We start from the raw sequence: 18,314 nt of genomic DNA, 5'->3' as shown, positions 1-18,314 counted from the left end.
GATCCACATTCCGACAGACCGGACGGCTCTTATTCGCTGATAAGCAGACACGACTCAAAAGCTGGTCCTATTTCGTTCAAGAGGCAGGACTACGCCGAAGAATTTCTAGAGCACCAATGGAGTGTTCTTGTGCCGATTTTTATCGGCGCCGATGGTGCTGCCATCCCTCATGTTGATCTCGACTCTGAAACAATCCTGCCATTCTTAACCTACACCGAGGTTCCAAAACGAGGAGGATCTAGTAGAGTTTTTGAGACAGAAATTCACCCCGAACATGATCGTCTAGACAAGATGAAGGTACGTTATAATGTTGTTTCCAGCTGTAAGGTGTGAGGAACGCTGACAATGACCGCATCAGGGTAATGGCAATATTTACGCCATCAAAGCCTTGAGATCAAGCGACAAAAAGGATTTCAGACGAGAAGCTACCATTCTCACCAAGCTAAGCGATAGTAAACACGCTCACGATCACCTTGTCACCCTCTTAGCTACTTATGAACACGACGGGGTTTATCATCTCATCTTCCCATGGGCAGAGCTCGATTTGTTCGACTTTTGGAGGCAGCGTACGCCCGAGGTCCAGGAGATGGGTACATGGGTTGTAGACCAATGCCTTGGCCTTGCCGCTGGACTGAACAGTGTGCATCGGTACGCCACCCTCTCTGGCGCCATCTTGAATTACGGCTCAGACCCACCGGTGCGGAAGGCGGTCGGGAGGCAGAAACAATTTGGGTCAGTTGAGAATACGAGCCCGACCCGGGTGATGAGAAATCTATTCGGTCGTCATGGAGATCTCAAGCCGGAAAACATTCTCTGGTATCCAGACGACGTGACTCCAGGCGGCCATGGTATTCTCAAGATCACCGATTTCGGAGTTGCTCGTTTTAGCACGGAGAATTCTTGGGACACGAGGCGGACTGGACGCATGCCGAACTCAGAAACATATCGCTCGCCTGAGATGGAGCTCGACGGCGTTCTCACCAGCGCATGTGATGTATGGGCTCTTGGATGTGTATACCTGCAGTTCATTACGTGGTATCTTGGGGGGCGTAAACTGGTTGAACGATTTGGCGAAAGGCGTCTGGCAAGCGATCCCTTTATGGCAGACATACCTAGTGACACGTTCTTTTCTATATACTTCGAGGCAGGAGTGAAAAGAGCCAAAGTCAAGTCTGCAGTCATCGAGGTCAGTCTATTGAGTTGACTTTCCATACTAAACTCACTAAACTACGATGGGTACTAAGATGAAACCTTGCTTATCACTAAACTGCTCCAGGTTATGGATGAATTGAGAGAGCATCGACGCTGTACCGTTGAGTTCAGGGAGTTCCTCGACTTGATCAAAGAGGACATGTTGGTGGTCCAAGAGCAGGAGACTCCAGAGGTCCAACACGGTATTCCAGTGCTTCGAAAAACTCTATCAGAGTCAGCTAGCACCCATAGATTGGGCAACTTGCGACGAAAGAGCTGCGGGGACGTGTTCCGCAGCCTGGGCGAGATCAAGCCCCGCTACGACCTGGAAGGAGATTTGACGAGGCGCGACACACTCGATCCGATTTCACCCATAACTCCACGTTCCCATGTGTGGCCTAAACCAGAGCCACCGACCGACAGGAAATTCTTGTCTCGCGGATTGACCTTTGGCTGACAAGGCCCGGTCTTCAAGTCAATGACAATCAGGATAAGCTATGGTGTGCCGTGCTAGGGAAGAAGGGAATTGTGGACGACGTGTCATTTGCATAATTTTAGTCGGCGCGACGGCTTTGCCTTTCCACACAAGGAATGTGTCGATGCGTACGATTATATCGCTGTTTTGTTATCCTTTGCCCATTGCCCAAGGATATAGTGGGGCAGTGGCCCGACAGTACCCGCAGGCAAGCATCTCCGCATACAACGGCAACGTCAACACTAGGCAACAGCAAATGACACCGGGATAGGGCGCAGAAAGGAAGACAAGGAAGGAATCCATCGCACGATCAGCATAAAGTTCATCGAACGCAGTTCACCAAGTTCCCGGACATCTGAAGTCGGCCCTTCTCGTAACCACCATGACTTTTACCGTCCTCTCCGACGCCGACATCCAATCCCTCCTCCACAACATTTCTCCATCCGACGTCCAGAACCTCGCATCAGCGCTCAATCAAGCCCTTACCGAATACTCATGTAACGATGAAGTTCCCTACCAACCACACCGCGCGCATGTCGCGCGACCAAATGGTCAAGTCAGCCTCTTCATGCCCGCAACAACACCATCATCTATCGGTGTGAAGATAGTCGGTGTCGCACCATCTCAAGCGCCTCCACCAGGAGAGAAGCCAAAGCCTGCACTGCGAAGCGTCCTCACGATTTGCGATGAGTTAGTAATATCCATGTACGAACTGTATGTGAGACAAATACTGACTTCGTACACTCATCTTTAGGCTAGGACAGGCAGTGGGTGTATTGAACGCAGCAGAGTTGACGGCGTTTAGAACAGCGCTAGGGAGTATGCTGCTGTATCGGTACCGGAAGAAGACCGAAAACATCGTTGTGTTTGGAGCAGGCAAGCAGGCAGAATGGCATATTCGCCTTGCTATCCTTTTGAAAGGAGATGACATCCGGAAGATCACAGTCGTCAACCGGTCAAGTGCAAGAGCGAAGGAACTACTTGATTCACTGGCACAATCGAAAGTCGGTGAACATATCAAGATGGGGTTTTTCGATGAGAAAGAAGATGCGCTGGAGAGCTTGATCACAGAAGCGGATGTCATGTTCTGCACAACACCCAGCACATCTCCCCTGTTCCCGGCTTCGTACCTCACGTCTGACGCTGGCCTTGCTAAGTCTCGGTATATCGCTGCAATCGGGTCTTATCGTTTGGACATGCAAGAGATTGACCCAGAACTACTAAAGCATATCAGCAACTCATCCGATCTTTTCGCCTCTCAGGTCTACCAAGGGTTGATCACTGTTGATAGCATCAAGGGATGCATGGACGAGGCTGGTGAGCTGGTAGCAGCGGGACTGAAGCCAGAGCAGATGCTTAAGGTGGGGAAGGTGGATGGGCTCAGGAAAGATGACGACGTGCAGAAGTGGCTTGAACAGGGGTTTGTTGTGTATAAGAGTGTCGGCGTGGGTATTATGGATATCGCGATTGGCAAGGCTTTGATGGAGTTGGCCGCGCAGAAGGGAGTGGGCGTGCATTTGGATAGTTTCTGAGACATTCAGACAGTGGAAAATATCGACTGGCATGGCAATTGCATCTTTAACAGATATAAGAGCAAATTTCACATTCTCAAACCTTGAGATATGCCGTTCTTAGTTGGATAAGTAGGAAATCTCAATGGCCCGCATGCTGAAAGTCGCGGCGCGGAAAAGAGCAAGGATTCGGCGGCAGTGACGCGCGCCGATTTTTTTCTAAAAGTTCCCCCTCCCCCGCCATGTGAACGCGCCCGCGATCGCTCTGGTCTTCGGACACCCGCGATTACGATTCCCAGAAAGCGACTCGGCGTCACACACGATGGCGTCTAACGAGGACCCCTATCTCATCCTGCCGGGCTCGTCCGCCTTCTCCGACTTCCGCCTGCAGCGCCTCGCCCAGGCCATTGGCGCGACCGAAGTGCGCTCGCTGTGGGTGCACTTTGTCAACCCCCTCAAGCAACTCGGCGACGATGAGTTGAAGACGCTGCAGCAGATCCTGCACTACGGCGAATACCCCAGTAGCGATGACCGCCTTGCCCAGGTCCTCCTCGACGCTGTCAACCGCGGCGGCGAGCCTCGCGACGACAAGACGGTCCTCTTCTACGTCTGCCCGCGCGCCGGCACGATATCGCCATGGAGCTCCCTCGCCTCCATGATCGCGCGCACCTGCACGCTCGAAGGCGCAGTCAAGCGTATCGAGCGCGGCATGGTCATCGCCGCCACCTTCGATCGCGCCCTCGAAGCCGACGAGATCCCCAACCGCGACCATCTCTACGACCGCATGACGCAGACCATCAGCCGCACCGCCCCGAACCTCGATGCCATCTTCGGCCAGGGCGAACCTGCGCAGGCTACGACCATCAAGTTCGACGAGTACAACAGCGCCCATGCCGCCCTCGACCACGCCAACCGCGAGCTGGGCCTGGCCATGGACAAGTCGGAGATTGAGTACCTCGTAGAGGCATACACACAAGAACTCAAGAGGGGCCCAGTCGACGTCGAGCTGTTCATGTTCGCCCAGGTCAACTCGGAGCACTGCCGCCACAAGCAGTTCAACGCCGAGTTCACCATTGACGGCATGCGCAAGCCCATGTCGCTGTTCGGCATGATCCGCAACACCCACCAGAAGAATCCCAAGCACGTTGTCAGCGCGTACAGCGACAATGCTGCTGTCTTGAACGGCGAGGAGGCTAGCTTCTGGGCACCCAACGACCTCACGGGCGAGTGGCACGGCACCAAAGAGACGGTACACATCCTCTGCAAGGTCGAGACGCACAACCACCCGACTGCGGTATCGCCCTTCCCCGGAGCCGCCACGGGCTCTGGCGGCGAGATCCGTGACGAGGGAGCCGTCGGACGTGGCTCCAAGCCAAAGGCTGGACTGGCGGGCTTCACTGTGTCCGACCTGAACATCGAGGGCTTCGAACGCCCATGGGAGCTGAAGGACGTCGGAAAGCCTGCGCACATCGCCAGCAGCCAGGACATCATGCTCGAGGCCCCCATCGGCAGCGCCCAGTTCAACAACGAGTTCGGCCGCCCATGCACCACCGGTTACTTCCGCACCATGCTCATGCGCGTCTTTACAAACGAGAAGGAGTCGGAGCTACGGGGCTACCACAAGCCTATCATGCTGGCAGGTGGTGTGGGCACCGTCAGGCCGCAGCACGCGCTCAAGGACCCTGACGTTGTACCGGCTGGCTCGCACCTTCTCGTTATCGGTGGACCTGCCATGCTTATCGGTCTTGGTGGCGGCGCAGCTTCCAGTATACAGTCTGGCGAAGGCAAGGTCGACCTTGACTTTGCCAGTGTGCAGCGAGGCAACCCCGAGGTGCAGAGGCGCGCGCAGGAAGTCATTGACGCGTGTCGCTCCATGGGCGACAAGAACCCCATCCTCTTCATTCACGATGTCGGAGCTGGCGGTCTGTCCAATGCGCTGCCCGAGCTTGTCCACGACTCTGGTCTTGGCGCCATCTTCGAGCTACGCGAGATCGACAATGTTGACAAGAGCATGAGCCCGCTGCAGATATGGTGTTGCGAGGCTCAGGAGCGTTACGTGCTTGCAGTCAGCCCTGACCAACTGGACTTGTTCAAGCGCATCTGCCACCGTGAGCGATGCGGTTACTCCGTCGTTGGCAAGGCTACGAAGGAGCAGCGTCTGGTGTTGAACGACAGGGACTCCAAGGAGAACCCTACACCCATCGATCTTCCAATGGCCACACTTTTCGGAAAGCCACCAAAGATGTCCCGCATTGTCGAGAGCCGCAAGTTGAGGCTCCCTGCCTTTGACAGCAGCTTGTCCATGTACATTCCCGACACACCAAAGGATGGCTTGATCGCCGAAGCCGTGGACCGAGTTCTCACCCTACCAGCAGTAGGCTCCAAGTCCTTCTTGATCACCATTGGAGACCGCACTGTCGGTGGCCTTACTGTCCGTGATCAGATGGTTGGCAAATGGCAGGTCCCAGTAGCTGATGTATCGGTAACAGCTACATCGCTACTGGCTGGTGTCAGGACTGGCGAGGCTATGACTATGGGCGAGAAGCCGACCCTGGCGCTCATCTCGCCGGCCGCATCTGCCAGGATGGCAGTCGCAGAGTCTTTGATGAACATTGCTGCAGCAAGCCTCTTCGATAGGCTATCGAGAGTCCGACTCTCGGCCAACTGGATGTCTGCAAGCAGTCATCCCGGAGAGGGTGCAGCCTTGTACGAGGCCGTCGAAGCTATCGGCATGGATCTCTGCCCTAAGCTTGGCATATGTATTCCCGTCGGCAAGGACTCGATGAGCATGAAGATGAAGTGGTCCGACAACGGCGAGGCCAAGGAAGTCACAGCACCCATGTCGCTTGTCATCACTGCATTTGCCCCTGTCAACCGCACAGATCGAACATGGACACCTGCCCTGGAGAGGGTTGAGGATGTCGGTGAAACCGTCCTGATGTTCGTCGATCTAGCAGCGGGCAAGAAACACATGGGCGGTTCTGCCCTGGCACAAACATTCGGGCAGATCGGCGACGAAGCACCCGATGTTTACGACGCCGATATCATCAAGGACTACTTTGATGCGATCGAACAACTCCATGAGTCGGATATCGTGCTTGCATACCACGACAGGTCTGACGGTGGTCTTTTCACAACCCTTGTTGAGATGGCCTTTGCCGGACGATGTGGTATTGAGGTCATGCTCGACGGCATCGCAGCGTCAAGCGAACCCAAAGATGTTCTGGAAACGCTATTCAACGAAGAGCTCGGAGCTGTCTTCCAGATCAGGAAGAAGGACGAAGTTGCCTTCAACCGCTGCTTCGCCACCTGCGGGCCGCCTCCAGGTATGATCAAGAAGATTGGTCGCGTACCTGAGGCCACAAAACAAGACATCTCTTTCTATGTCGGCACCCAGAATGTCTACCGCAGCACACGCCAGAAGCTCCAGCAGCGCTGGGCAGAGACCTCGTACCGCATGCAAAAGCTCCGAGACAACCCTGCTTGCGCCGACGCCGAGTTCAAGAACATCCTCGACGACAAAGACCCAGGCCTGTCGTACAACCTCAACTTCAAGCCTGCCGAAAACATTCTGCCCTTCATGTCCAACCTCAAGTCACCTTTTACAGCCAAGCCACGCGTAGCCATTCTTCGCGAGGAAGGTGTGAATGGCCAAGCCGAGATGGCATTTGCTTTCCACCAGGCCGGCTTCACTGCCATCGATGTACACATGACCGACATAATCTCTTCGCGCGTATCGCTCGCTGGCTTTGTGGGCATAGCAGCGTGCGGTGGTTTCTCCTACGGTGACGTGCTTGGCGCAGGCCAAGGGTGGGCAAAGTCTGTCCTTTTGCACCCCAACACACGCAAGGAATTCCAGACGTTCTTCGCGCGCCCAGATACTTTTGCCCTTGGTGTCTGCAATGGTTGCCAGTTCATGAGCAAGTTGAAGGAGTTGATCCCTGGTGCGGAGCTATGGCCTAGCTTCGAGCGTAACGCGTCTGAGCAATACGAAGCGCGTGTCTGCATGGTCGAAGTGCTCGATCCCAAGGGACCCAACACACCGCCATCTGTCTTCCTGCACGGCATGGCTGGATCCAAACTTCCCATCGTCACCGCGCACGGCGAGGGACGCGCTCACTTCTCCAAATCTGCTTCCTCGGTCTCGAGCCCACAGACGCTATACAACGAAAACCTTGTGTCGTTCCGCTACGTCGACAACTACGGAAAGCAAACCGAGACATACCCATACAACCCGAACGGCAGTCCAATGGGTATCAGCGGTGTGAGGAGTACCGATGGTCGGGTATTGGCGATGATGCCGCACCCCGAACGCACTATCTTGAAGGAGGTTGGAAGCTATATCCCACGAGATGTAGAAGGATGGGGCGAACTTGGCCCATGGTCACGCATGTTCAAGAGTGCTAGGCGATGGGTCGGCTAGAGCACGCTTGACGAGAGGCGCGATTAGGTATGCATGGGACGGCTGGCGTTTAAGGTGGTTATTATAGGCATTTACGATACGGAAATGATAGATTTACAAGCATCCAAACGATTGTTTACAGAGGCGAGGTGTATTTTTACTTCGTACATCGTGCTAGGCATCCACTTTGCCAAGGAAATGCACAACAGGGGACTCTCCATCCTCGTACAACAAGCAAATCTGCAATCAGCTGTCTCAGTCAATAGATCTGGGTCAAGATGGGCGGAGTTCTCTCAATTCTGCGAAACACAGCCAAGGCTCTCATCGCAGCAGCTTCTCTCCTAAGAGCTTTGTCAGCCGAGTTCGATCAAGCTCTGAAGCGTGCATCACAACCCCCGGGTCTTCCGGTCCCCAAGCCATCCGAAACTTACTGGCTCAGCGACCCTCCACACCCTGCACTATGCGACGCAAGTTCGTCCAAATTGCCGGAAACTGTGGATGGGGCCATCATCGGTTCCGGGATAGCTGGCGCTGCTGTCGCGCGGTCATTATTACACGAGCGACGCCGTCGCAATATCCGCACTACTGAGAAAGTGGTGGTCCTCGAAGCTCGACAGCTATGCAGCGGTGCAACTGCTCGGAATGGCGGCCACATCAAACCTTCAGTGTACGAAAGCTTCTCTCGATTCAGCAAGCTGTTGCCAAAAGACCGTGCCGCTGCTCTAGCGCGCTTTCAGCTTCTGCACGTCAAGTACTTAACAGAATTATGTGAGGGCGAAGGCATTGAGTCTGCCGAAGCTCGAAAGGTCGAGACTGTGGACTTTTTTCTGGATGACGAAAGTTTCTCCAAGGCTGTCGCCGATGTTGAAGAGTTGAAGAAATGGTTGCCTGAGGTCGAGATTACGGTGTGGAAAGGTGATGAAGTTCAGAAGGTTCGACGACACCCCGAGGTGACTAGCAAAGGAACTTCCCGATTCTGACGAAAACAGAAATTCGGTGTCAACAACAGCGTCGTCGGCGCTTTGTCCTACCAAGCAGGCGCTATATGGGCGTACCGATTCGTTGCATCTATCTGGAATAATCTTCTCAACGATTATCATGATACGCTCTCTATCGAGACAAACACTCCCGTAGAGTCAATCAGCATCATAGACACGGCGCCTGAAGACTTCCCATACGCTGCACAAACTGCCCGAGGAACCATATTCGCTCGCCATATAGTCCACGCTACGAACAGCTTCGCGAGTCATCTTGTCCCAGGTCTTCGCAGTAAGATTGTAGGCGCAAGAGCCCACATGTCTGCACAGCAACCAGGACAAACATTCCCGTACGCTGACGGCATGCACTCATGGAGTGTAGTCTACGGCGAGGGTTTCGACTACGTCACACAACGACCACCAGCCACCAGTGGTCCCAAAGGAGATCTGATGATCGGAGGCGGCTTCGTGCGATCGCTGAAACAAGGTATCGATCAAGTCGGGCGGTATGACGACGGTCCCTCACTCGACCCTTTGACCGCCGCACACATCACGGGTATCTTTCCGGCAGTGTTTCATCCCAAATGGGGTGCTGGTGCTGAGTCGAAGCAAATGTGGTCTGGTATCATTGGCCTGACTGGCGACTACATGCCCTTCGTCGGTCGCTTGGATGCAAAGTTGACTGGGCGAGATGCCAAGACACGAGAACGCGTGGCGCCTAACAAGAACTCATGTGGAGAGTGGATTGCGGCGGGCTTCTCGGGAGAGGGCATGGTGTGGGCCTGGCTTTCGGGTGCTGCTCTTGGTATCATGATTGCTGGTAGTGAAGAAGAGGACTTGCCTGAAGCTCCGGGGAGACCGGGTGGCAAGTTATCGGAATGGTTTCCGAAAGAGCTCTTGGTGTCAAAGGAGAGGATGCGCAGCGCTGATGTTAGTAATTTGGCCAATTAGTTGTAAGAAGCAAGGTTATGGTCCGTCGATTTATGTCGATGGATTTGCGAAAACTTCTTATATGACGATCGATTGTGTACGAGGCTCTACGATGCTATGAGACTCCCTTTTAGTTACAATTCCTCTATTCCCAACGCCGTCGATTGCTTCATTGCCATGTATTTCAAATGTAGGGTGCTTCAGTTCAAGCAGCCTCTTTCTCTACATCTTTTGACGCTTGTTTTGCTGGCTTTCCCGAACGTTCTTTGATGCTCCTCCATTCCACCATCAAGGCTCCAATGATGGTGCAAGCGCTGAGTAGTGCTGCTAGCAGGAACGTCCGAGTTATTGAGTAGCTGTATGCCGATACCACCGTATCGATCTCGTTCGCCGCTACCACTTTTCGGAGGTCTGTTGCACCAGTGTTGATGATGAGTTGAGTATCGAGTTTGGAGTTGCCCGAGAGTTGCTTTACAAGCTGGGTCGAGAACAGATTCTGCCCAACAGCAAGGAAGATAGCACCACCTTGTTGATTTAGGAAGAAGACTATAGGTTTACAAAGTCAGCGTATGTTCAACATGCAGTTCATACAGAGAAACTTACTCATCGCCATGCCTAGGGACACATCTGAGCGTGGCAGGATAGTCTGCGGCACCAAGTTCGCTGTTTGAGCCCCAAAGCCAAGCCCGCACCCGTAGAAGACTTGATAACCAATCCACTCGCGAGCGCTCGACTCCGGCGTAAGTGTAGAAAGGAGGCCACTGGCGATTGATGTGACAACGGCCGAAAGGAGCAAAGCAGGGACATAGTATCCGATCTTCTGAGTTATCACCGCTGTGATGATGCCGGCGACAATAAGCGATGTGCACAGGGGTATCGTGCGTACACCGGCCTGCATGGCAGACTGGCCCTGGGCTGCCTGGAACCAGATGGCGATGTAGTAAACAGCGTTCATCATACCGCCGGCGAGGAGAAAGATGAATAGCATAGCACCGCCCATCGAACGGTTCAAGATGACCCGAGGCGGGGCCATGGCTGTATCCGGCATCGTAAACTCCACAACCAGGAATGCGGTGAAAGTGACTGCAAATGTGACGAGCAGGCCGATGATTCTCGGTGCTGACCAGGGATCGGTCGTACCTCCCCACTGAAGAGCGAGGATAAGGCATACCATGGATGGTACGAAGAAGAGAAGACCTATTGGGTCGAGGCGCTTGAGCTGAGCGAGAATGGACAGCTTCTCTTTAGGCGTTGAAGGGAGATCCAGAAAGAAAAATATGCATGCGAACGTCAAGGCACCGATGGGGAGGTTTATGTAGAAGCACCATCTCCACGTCAAGATCCTATTCGCGTGTTAACCGTGACTCATGAAGAAAGCCTGGACACTTACGGGTTGTCAGTAAATGTGCCTCCAACGAAGGGCCCCAATACAGATGACACTCCAAATGCGAGACCGAGAAAAGAAGTGAAGATGGGTCGCCTTCGCAATGGCACGAGAGGTACGATGATCATGACCGCACCACATTGAAGTCCAGCTGCTCCAATACCAGCGATTGCGCGACCGATGATGACTTCAATGAGGGTCAGCGAGTGCATCATCTCGCGATTTGGTGGATACTTACGAACAACAGAAGTAGGTGCGGCCCCACACAATGCACTGCCAACTTCGAACAGGAAGACAGACACCAAAAACGTCGATTTAGTATCGTAAAGCTGGTAAATTTTGCCGAAGAGTGGATTGAAGATGGCGCACGTAAGCATATAGCCGCTACCATACCAGCCTATATCCACGATAGTGCCGTATGTGTTTGTGATTGCTGGTATAGCAGTAGCTAAACAGTGTCAGTAAGGACTGAAGACGGAACAACTTCACATACCAATGATCATGCGGTCGAGAGCAACAAGGAAGAAGGCCAGATAGATCGAGATGATGACGAGCCAAAACTTGAGTGTTTTGGGCTTATAGTTCTCCTCGGAATCTGCGTACTCGTGACCTCCAGAGGCTGAAGGTGAGGCATCCTTTTCAAGCTCTTCGTGCAAACTAGCGGGTTTGGCCATTGTTGTAGTCCCAACTTGAGCTGGTGTAGTCATGGCGTAAACTTCGGAATGAGCGCAGTGGAGTTCAAAGAGAAACTTGAGATTGGATACACTAGAACACTGTCGAGAGAAGCTTGGCTGTTATATGTACATTCGGTATGTGCAACGTCCCGAACGATGTTTTGCAATACAATCCCGTTCGGGGAGTAGAAATGTCCGACATGGAAGCGGTCTACGCAAACATTGGAAGCGAACTTCGACCTGTTGCAGAGTAATAGTGATCCAGGACGGGTCGGGAATACCAGAGTTTCTCCGAACGCATACTGTCGATTTGATGTGTTGAGACGATTCAATGTCCTGAATGCCCAGAGTTGCCCGGTGTTCGATGTGAGTGAGATCACGTGATGGGCTCGGGGATTAGATCTGTCCGAGAGGCTGGCCGCACCTTACTCAGGCGTCGGTGCGCGTCATCACGCCCTTACGGATCGAACCTCAAGTTCAGACATCGGAGGTAGTAAGCGTGAATAAACGCGAAGATTGCGGAGATGTTGGGACGGATGCCATCCCGTCACTGCTGAAACAAGAGAAAGGAGTGGATGTGGTTGACGAACGCGACTGAAGCGGGAAGTGCGGTTTACGTAAGCCTCACGCGTCGTGATGGTGGCATCGAGCCTGGGTACCCTCTTGCGCCGGCCTACCTGCCTGCCTGCTATCCTGCGAACCGCCCTCTTCGTCGCAAGGACCCATAGTTCTCACATGAAGCCACAATGCTCTTTCGTTGCAGTCAGCCCGGGGATAAGCAGAGTCCAGGCGAGCGCCTCGCGTCTGGTTGCCTGACTGCCTGGTTAGCGCCTGCCTCGCCACCAGCTCTGCGGTGGCCTTTTCCACTCCGCGCTCGCATACCTGATCAGTACCGCCGTCACGGAAGAGAGCTCGTTCCCTTGACATGTCGTCTGATATACCCACACCTGAACTCAGCGCTGATGCACTGTCTCCATTAGCGCATGCAAGCAAGTCTCAGCGCGTGCTTTCGTGCGTGCTATGCGCGCAAAGAAAGGTCAAATGTGACCGGGCTTTTCCTTGCTCAAACTGCAAGAAGGCGGGTGTACAATGCATTTCCGCAGCGACGCAGCCGCGGCAACGACGTCGCAGATTTGCCGAACGGGAGCTGCTTGAGCGTCTTCGCCACTACGAAGACCTCTTGAAGACGAACGGCATTGCCTTCCAACCCTTACATGCATCTTCGAACTTATCCACAGGGCCCCACGAAAGTAACGTCAGTCGTGATCAGGAGATTTCCAGAGCTCAATCGTCCATCATATCAGATACCGACAACACCCAACCCAAGTACGCAGAAACTGTAGCACCTGAAAGAGACACTACTAACTGTACTAGGAGTTTTTGGCTTGCCTTAAACCGATTAGCATACGATGCTGATGACGACGGCAGCGACGACGATTCCGAGAACAGCGGCTCTTCGCAACACGCATTACAGCAAGCGCAGATTGTGCAAGCCTGGGACAACCTCTATGCGCAGAAACTACACCGTAACGAAGATCTCTTGTTCTGCTCGCGTAGTACCGCCGTCGACCTATCAGTTCTCCATCCCCCACAAAGCCAGGTGTTCAAACTTTGGCAACTGTACCTGGAGAATGTCGACCCATTATTGAAGCTCACTCATACGCCTACCCTCCAGCCACGCATCATCGATGCCGCTAGCGACATCTCACATATCGATCCAAATTTGGAGGCCCTAATGTTCTCCATCTATTGCATGGCTATTTTCAGCCTCAATCAGGAGCAGTGTCAATCATGGTTTGGTAGGCCTAAGCCGGACCTGATCAGATCTTACCAGTTGGGTGCAAGGGAGGCGCTGCTGAATTGTAACTTCTTGAAGTCTAACGATCGAGAATGCTTGACAGCCCTTCATCTCTACCTGGTCTCACTCAAACCAGACACAGACCCACGGTCATTGTCTTCCATGCTAGGGGCTGCTGTTCGCATTGCTCAGCGAATGGGTGTCGATGCCGAATCTGCCAATTCCAGACATTGCGTGCTAGAGGCCGAATTGCGCAGAAGACTATGGTGGTCTCTCTCACTTTTTGACAACAGAATGTCTGAAATGACCGAGAGCAAGTCCACTACATTAATCCCGACATGGGATTGCAAAGCCCCGCTCAACGTCAACGATTTCAACTTACGAGTCGAGACCAAGACCCCTCCTGTTGAGTCTGAGGTCGTTTCCGAAGCCTTATTTCCAGTCATCCGTAGCCAGATTGGCGAGTTCATTCGTCAAAGCCCATCTCATTTGGACTTCATCAATCCGGCCCTGAAGTCCTTCTCCAAGAAGGCATTTGACGCCTCCTATTCAGGGCTTGACGAGCTTGCCGCTTTTGAGTCAACGATAGAGCAAAAGTATCTTACGCGTTGCGATGCTCAAAACCCGCTGCACTTTCTAACCATGTGGATGGCGCGCGCGTCACTCGCAAAGATCGGATTTGCACAATACCTATCAAACAACTCGAAAGGACTTGCGCAAGGAAGTGAGGAGCAGCGCAACGTTGGTCTTGGATTTGCGCACCGTATGCTTGAGTGCGATACGCTGCTCATGACCTCACCCCTCATAGCAAATTTCCGCTGGGTTGTCTACATGCACTTCCCGTTCCCTGCGTATATTCATCTCGCCCAAGAGTTGAAAATACGCCCACTAGGCCAACTCGCAAATCGATGGTGGCAGGCAATGAGCGAGAACTGCGCCGCTCGGTTGATGGACTTCGAGAAAAAGGACAGCCCGGTGGAGACCAAACCCAACAACCCTTTCTTCACACTCTTTGGGGGGCTTGTTTTACAAGCTTGGTCGGCACGTGAAGCAATAACGTCCGAACAATCGGATCCACCAGCTATCGTGACGCAAATCAGACAAAAGATGGCCCTAAGGGACAAACTAGCGGCAGAGTCGCAATTCCAGACGCCAGGTCTTGATGATCCACAAACCTCCGAGCTCATTAGTTTGGACAGTCTCGGCTCCCAATCGAGCGTTACCCGTGGCAGTGGCATGAATCTGGGCTGTGTAGCTTTCCCCATGGAACAAGCTTCGATGAACTACAATGGCAATCCATGGGATTGGCCAATGCCGGCTTGGGCTGGAATGCCCGGTCAAGGCTGGTGAACCTACCGTGTTCACGCATAGATCCTCTTGTTCGATGAGTACCTCATACAACACGTGATCGTGCCCATAGAAGCCATCGCCAAGACGGGCTGCTCTTTGCATCAATAGACTGACTCGAGCAGTGAGAACCAGGGTGTCTCAGCTGTCACGACAGATTCACCGAGCCTCCCTTTGAGTTCCGACTCAAAAGTCCAGTCCAAGCGCCGCCATCGTCTCGGCTGACCTAGCCGCATTTGCACCAGGATACCCCAATCGCCTTCTGCACTCCGGCCGTTGTGCCGGCAGTCGTCACTTTTTACCTTTCAACGTCATGCATCGCAGCTACAATGGTTTGCGTTACTGAAATTTAGAGTACATTATTAAGCCGGCTTTAAATCGTGTGGATCCGCCACGATACCTCCGATAGACCTGTTCCTGCAATTCCCATGCGCTGGGAACAGGGGCGGAGTTTTGACGGTGGTTATTCACATGAAGTTCTTTTTTTGTAGATAACGTCTCCCTGATGGGCACAGGGGTGGGGTGGAGCGTTGGCCTTGGCGTTTCAAGCAGCCTGACAAGGAATCGATAATTGCCAGCTGGCGCGTGTAGAACCACCGCCGCAATCCTTCAGCAGGCCGTTCAGGATGTATGAAATACTGTCAGGTATCGCACTTTGTCAGAGGAAAAGGCACATGTCCCCATGAAAATGTGGGAACTGGGGTCATCGCATCAGCATAACAACTCATTACAACAATGCGACACTCCACATCACGACCCAGGAGCCGAGATCCATTCGATCTTTTGCTTGAGGCGCAGTCAACAGCATGACTCCAGGAACACCGAGCATACCGATAGTGGCATCATCGCTAACCTGCCTGGGTCTCCCGGCCCGCTACCGTTGACATGAACCCCCTGTTAGGTCCGGATCTGGTGCCATTAGCGCTATCGAAGATACTAAAATACGATATATAGGTGAGCATATACAGGGTAGCTACTCACGAACGGTTCCCATCTTGGCAGTACGCTATCCTGTTCGATGCTAGGTCTACAATCCCCTCGTTCGTTTCAACGGTATCCATTTTTGCAAACTCCTATGCGGGTCACCGTTATGGGATCGTGGCTGGGACGGGTATATAGATAGTTGACGCCAGTCCTCCGATTCCTGCCTCAGGCCAGTTGTCTGATTTCACATCCAAGATGCAGGTCCGCACTCTTTTCGCCGTGCTTTCGGCAGCCACTCTTTTACAGTTCACCAACGCTCTTAATGCTTGCCCTGGCAACGACGATATCTTTACTGGAGCGGAAGGCATCAGATATCGAGTTTGCCCCGGTACCGACCTTACAGGACCTACGACATCGATCAAACGCGTTGCTTCGGTTACAGCATGTGCAAAACTCTGCGACAAGAGTATGGACTGCTTCAAGGCAGTGTTTGATACCAAGACCAAAGATTGCCACTTCAAGGATCTTACCGGCCTGAACTGGGTTGCCAACGATCGCTTCCAGGTCATCCAAGCAGAGCAAGTGAACATCGCTCGCTGCCCTGCTGGCGAATGGACGTATCACAGAAACAGAGTAAGTCTGCTCCCCAGTAGCTTGAGACACGCGGACATTAACATTGCACCCCTAGAAACAATACAGCATCTGCCCTGGCACCGACATCCGCGGACCAAGCGAGAAGGTATGGCAAGGCGTGAACACATTTGATACCTGTGCCTACCTTTGCGCCAACTGGGCCACATGTACCGCCGCTGTCTACGACTCTGCCAAGAAGGCTTGCCACATCAAAGCCGACTCGCGCAGTAACACTTTGATCTGGTCAACCGACAAACGCTTCGATGTAATGCGTCTCAATGTAGCGCCTGCGCCTGCGAAGGATGGTGAATGGTCAGATCTTATCCGCCTGCCCGTCATCCCGGTTGCTGCATATGTCGTCCCGGAATACCCTGTCTCGGAACGTCTTCTCGTATTCTCGAGTTGGGGCGCTGATGCTTTCGGAGGTGCTGGTGGACGCACTCAATTTGCGGACTACAACTTCAACACGTAAGTCATAGTGGTCCAGTATCATCAACGCACGCTAACATTCTCTCAGTGGAGCTGTTTCAGCTCGTACAGTGAGCAACACTCATCACGACATGTTCTGTCCCGCAATGAGCAGTCTTCAGGACGGAAAGCTTCTGATCCAAGGAGGATCTGACGCTTCCGCGGCCAGTCTTTATGATCCAGCATCAAACGGATTCACTCGTGCACCCGACATGTTAGTCTTTTCTAGCTCAATGATATGAACTTCATACTAATGATACTTAGGAAAATGGCTCGCGGCTACCAATCATCCACGACGACATCCGACAACCGCGTTTTCACCATCGGAGGTGCATACTCTGGTCCACGCAAGGGTAAAGACGGCGAAGTGTACGACCCTGCCACCAACGCCTGGACGGCACTGCCAAACGCGAAGATGAAGGCTATGCTCACGACCGACCATGAAGGCATCTGGCGTGAAGACAACCATGCATGGTTGTTTGGTTGGAAGAACGCCTCCGTTTTCCAGGCCGGTCCAAGCAAGGCCATGAACTGGTACGGTACCAAGGGAACTGGATCGCAAGTCGCTGCTGGTATTCGTGACCCCATTGATGATGCGATGTGTGGAATCTTCGTCATGTACGATGCCACTGCTGGCAAGATCTTGAGTGCTGGCGGCGCGCCTGACTACACCAACGCAGACGCCAACGCTCGGGCCCACATCACTACAATCGGCGAGCCGAACACCCCTGCCAAGGTTGAGCGAGTCGCGGACATGGCATACCCTCGCGGTTTCTCCAACGCGGTCGTTCTGCCTGACGGAAAAGTTCTCGTAAGCGGTGGTCAGAAACGCTCATTGGTCTTCACCGATACGGATGGAGCTCTCTACCCAGAATTGTTCGACCCAGCCACCAAATCTTGGAAGACTCTAGCACCACAAGCTGTCCCCCGCAACTATCACTCAGTCAGCATCCTGCTAGCCGATGGACGCGTTTTCTCCGGTGGCGGTGGTCTCTGCTACGTCGCGCAGGGAGTTGGCCGCAGCTCCGCCAACTGCAACAAACTCGTCGACCATGCCGATGGCCAGATCTTTTCCCCACCATATCTCTTCAACAACGACGGTACCCCCGCAACCCGACCAGTCATTAGCTCTTTGAGCGCGGAGAGCGTCAAGGTTGGAGGCAAACTGACCATCCAAGTTGAGACGTCTACACCAGGCCTCAAGTTCGCCTTGGTCCGCATCGGCAGCGTCACACACTCTGTCAACACCGATCAGCGCCGCGTGCCTTTGACCAACGTCAAGGGTGATGGATGCAGTTACACTGCTACACTACCCGACGACAGTGGCATTCTCATCCCAGGTGCCTACTACGTCTTTGTCATGTCGAAGGAGGGAGTTCCTAGCATCGCCCGGACTGTACAGATCGTACTCCCATGAGTTTACCGTGGCACGGGTAGACCCACATACTGGATGTCGCAACGCTCTTTACGCACCACTCGCTTTCATACGTCACCATCACATTAGCCTAACCCATAAGTCTTTCATTTCCCTACGTAGTTAGTATATAATGTATATTACAAGATAATGTATACTATGAGTACAGAGGATGAGCAATCAAAA

At 53.3% G+C, this 18,314-nt stretch overlaps 6 protein-coding genes across 6 annotated transcripts; 5 read left to right on the top strand and 1 right to left on the bottom strand.

The window, feature by feature from the left end:
* Positions 1 to 2,048: 2,048 nt before the first annotated feature.
* On the top strand, positions 2,049 to 3,198 carry J4E78_000626 (uncharacterized protein; the record flags this gene model as incomplete). Its single annotated transcript, XM_049361288.1, has 2 exons — positions 2,049 to 2,356; positions 2,421 to 3,198. 2 exons carry the CDS (start codon positions 2,049 to 2,051, stop codon positions 3,196 to 3,198), a joined length of 1,086 nt encoding a protein of 361 aa, XP_049226571.1.
* Positions 3,199 to 3,499: 301 nt separating this feature from the next.
* Positions 3,500 to 7,600, top strand: J4E78_000625 (uncharacterized protein; the record flags this gene model as incomplete). The annotated part of the gene is made up of 1 exon (XM_049361287.1): positions 3,500 to 7,600. One exon carries the CDS (start codon positions 3,500 to 3,502, stop codon positions 7,598 to 7,600), a length of 4,101 nt encoding a protein of 1,366 aa, XP_049226570.1.
* A 257-nt stretch (positions 7,601 to 7,857) lies between these two features.
* Positions 7,858 to 9,507, top strand: J4E78_000624 (uncharacterized protein; the record flags this gene model as incomplete). The annotated part of the gene is made up of 2 exons (XM_049361286.1): positions 7,858 to 8,511; positions 8,569 to 9,507. The coding sequence occupies 2 exons, from the start codon at positions 7,858 to 7,860 to the stop codon at positions 9,505 to 9,507; spliced, it is 1,593 nt and encodes a 530-aa protein (XP_049226569.1).
* A 184-nt stretch (positions 9,508 to 9,691) lies between these two features.
* On the bottom strand, positions 9,692 to 11,577 carry J4E78_000623 (uncharacterized protein; the record flags this gene model as incomplete). The annotated part of the gene is made up of 4 exons (XM_049361285.1): positions 9,692 to 10,032; positions 10,090 to 10,829; positions 10,877 to 11,318; positions 11,364 to 11,577. 4 exons carry the CDS (start codon positions 11,575 to 11,577, stop codon positions 9,692 to 9,694), a joined length of 1,737 nt encoding a protein of 578 aa, XP_049226568.1.
* Positions 11,578 to 12,758: 1,181 nt separating this feature from the next.
* Positions 12,759 to 14,692, top strand: J4E78_000622 (uncharacterized protein; the record flags this gene model as incomplete). The annotated part of the gene is made up of 2 exons (XM_049361284.1): positions 12,759 to 12,799; positions 12,919 to 14,692. 2 exons carry the CDS (start codon positions 12,759 to 12,761, stop codon positions 14,690 to 14,692), a joined length of 1,815 nt encoding a protein of 604 aa, XP_049226567.1.
* A 1,176-nt stretch (positions 14,693 to 15,868) lies between these two features.
* On the top strand, positions 15,869 to 18,131 carry J4E78_000621 (uncharacterized protein; the record flags this gene model as incomplete). Its single annotated transcript, XM_049361283.1, has 4 exons — positions 15,869 to 16,246; positions 16,302 to 16,714; positions 16,764 to 16,928; positions 16,979 to 18,131. 4 exons carry the CDS (start codon positions 15,869 to 15,871, stop codon positions 18,129 to 18,131), a joined length of 2,109 nt encoding a protein of 702 aa, XP_049226566.1.
* Between the last annotated feature and the right edge of the window lie 183 nt (positions 18,132 to 18,314).

The sequence above is a fragment of the Alternaria triticimaculans genome (assembly GCF_023758025.1).
Source record: "Alternaria triticimaculans strain BMP 0046 chromosome Unknown scaffold_1, whole genome shotgun sequence".
In the NCBI taxonomy this organism is placed as follows: Eukaryota; Fungi; Ascomycota; class Dothideomycetes; order Pleosporales; family Pleosporaceae; genus Alternaria; species Alternaria triticimaculans.
This window is presented reverse-complemented; position numbering and strand designations above follow the sequence as displayed.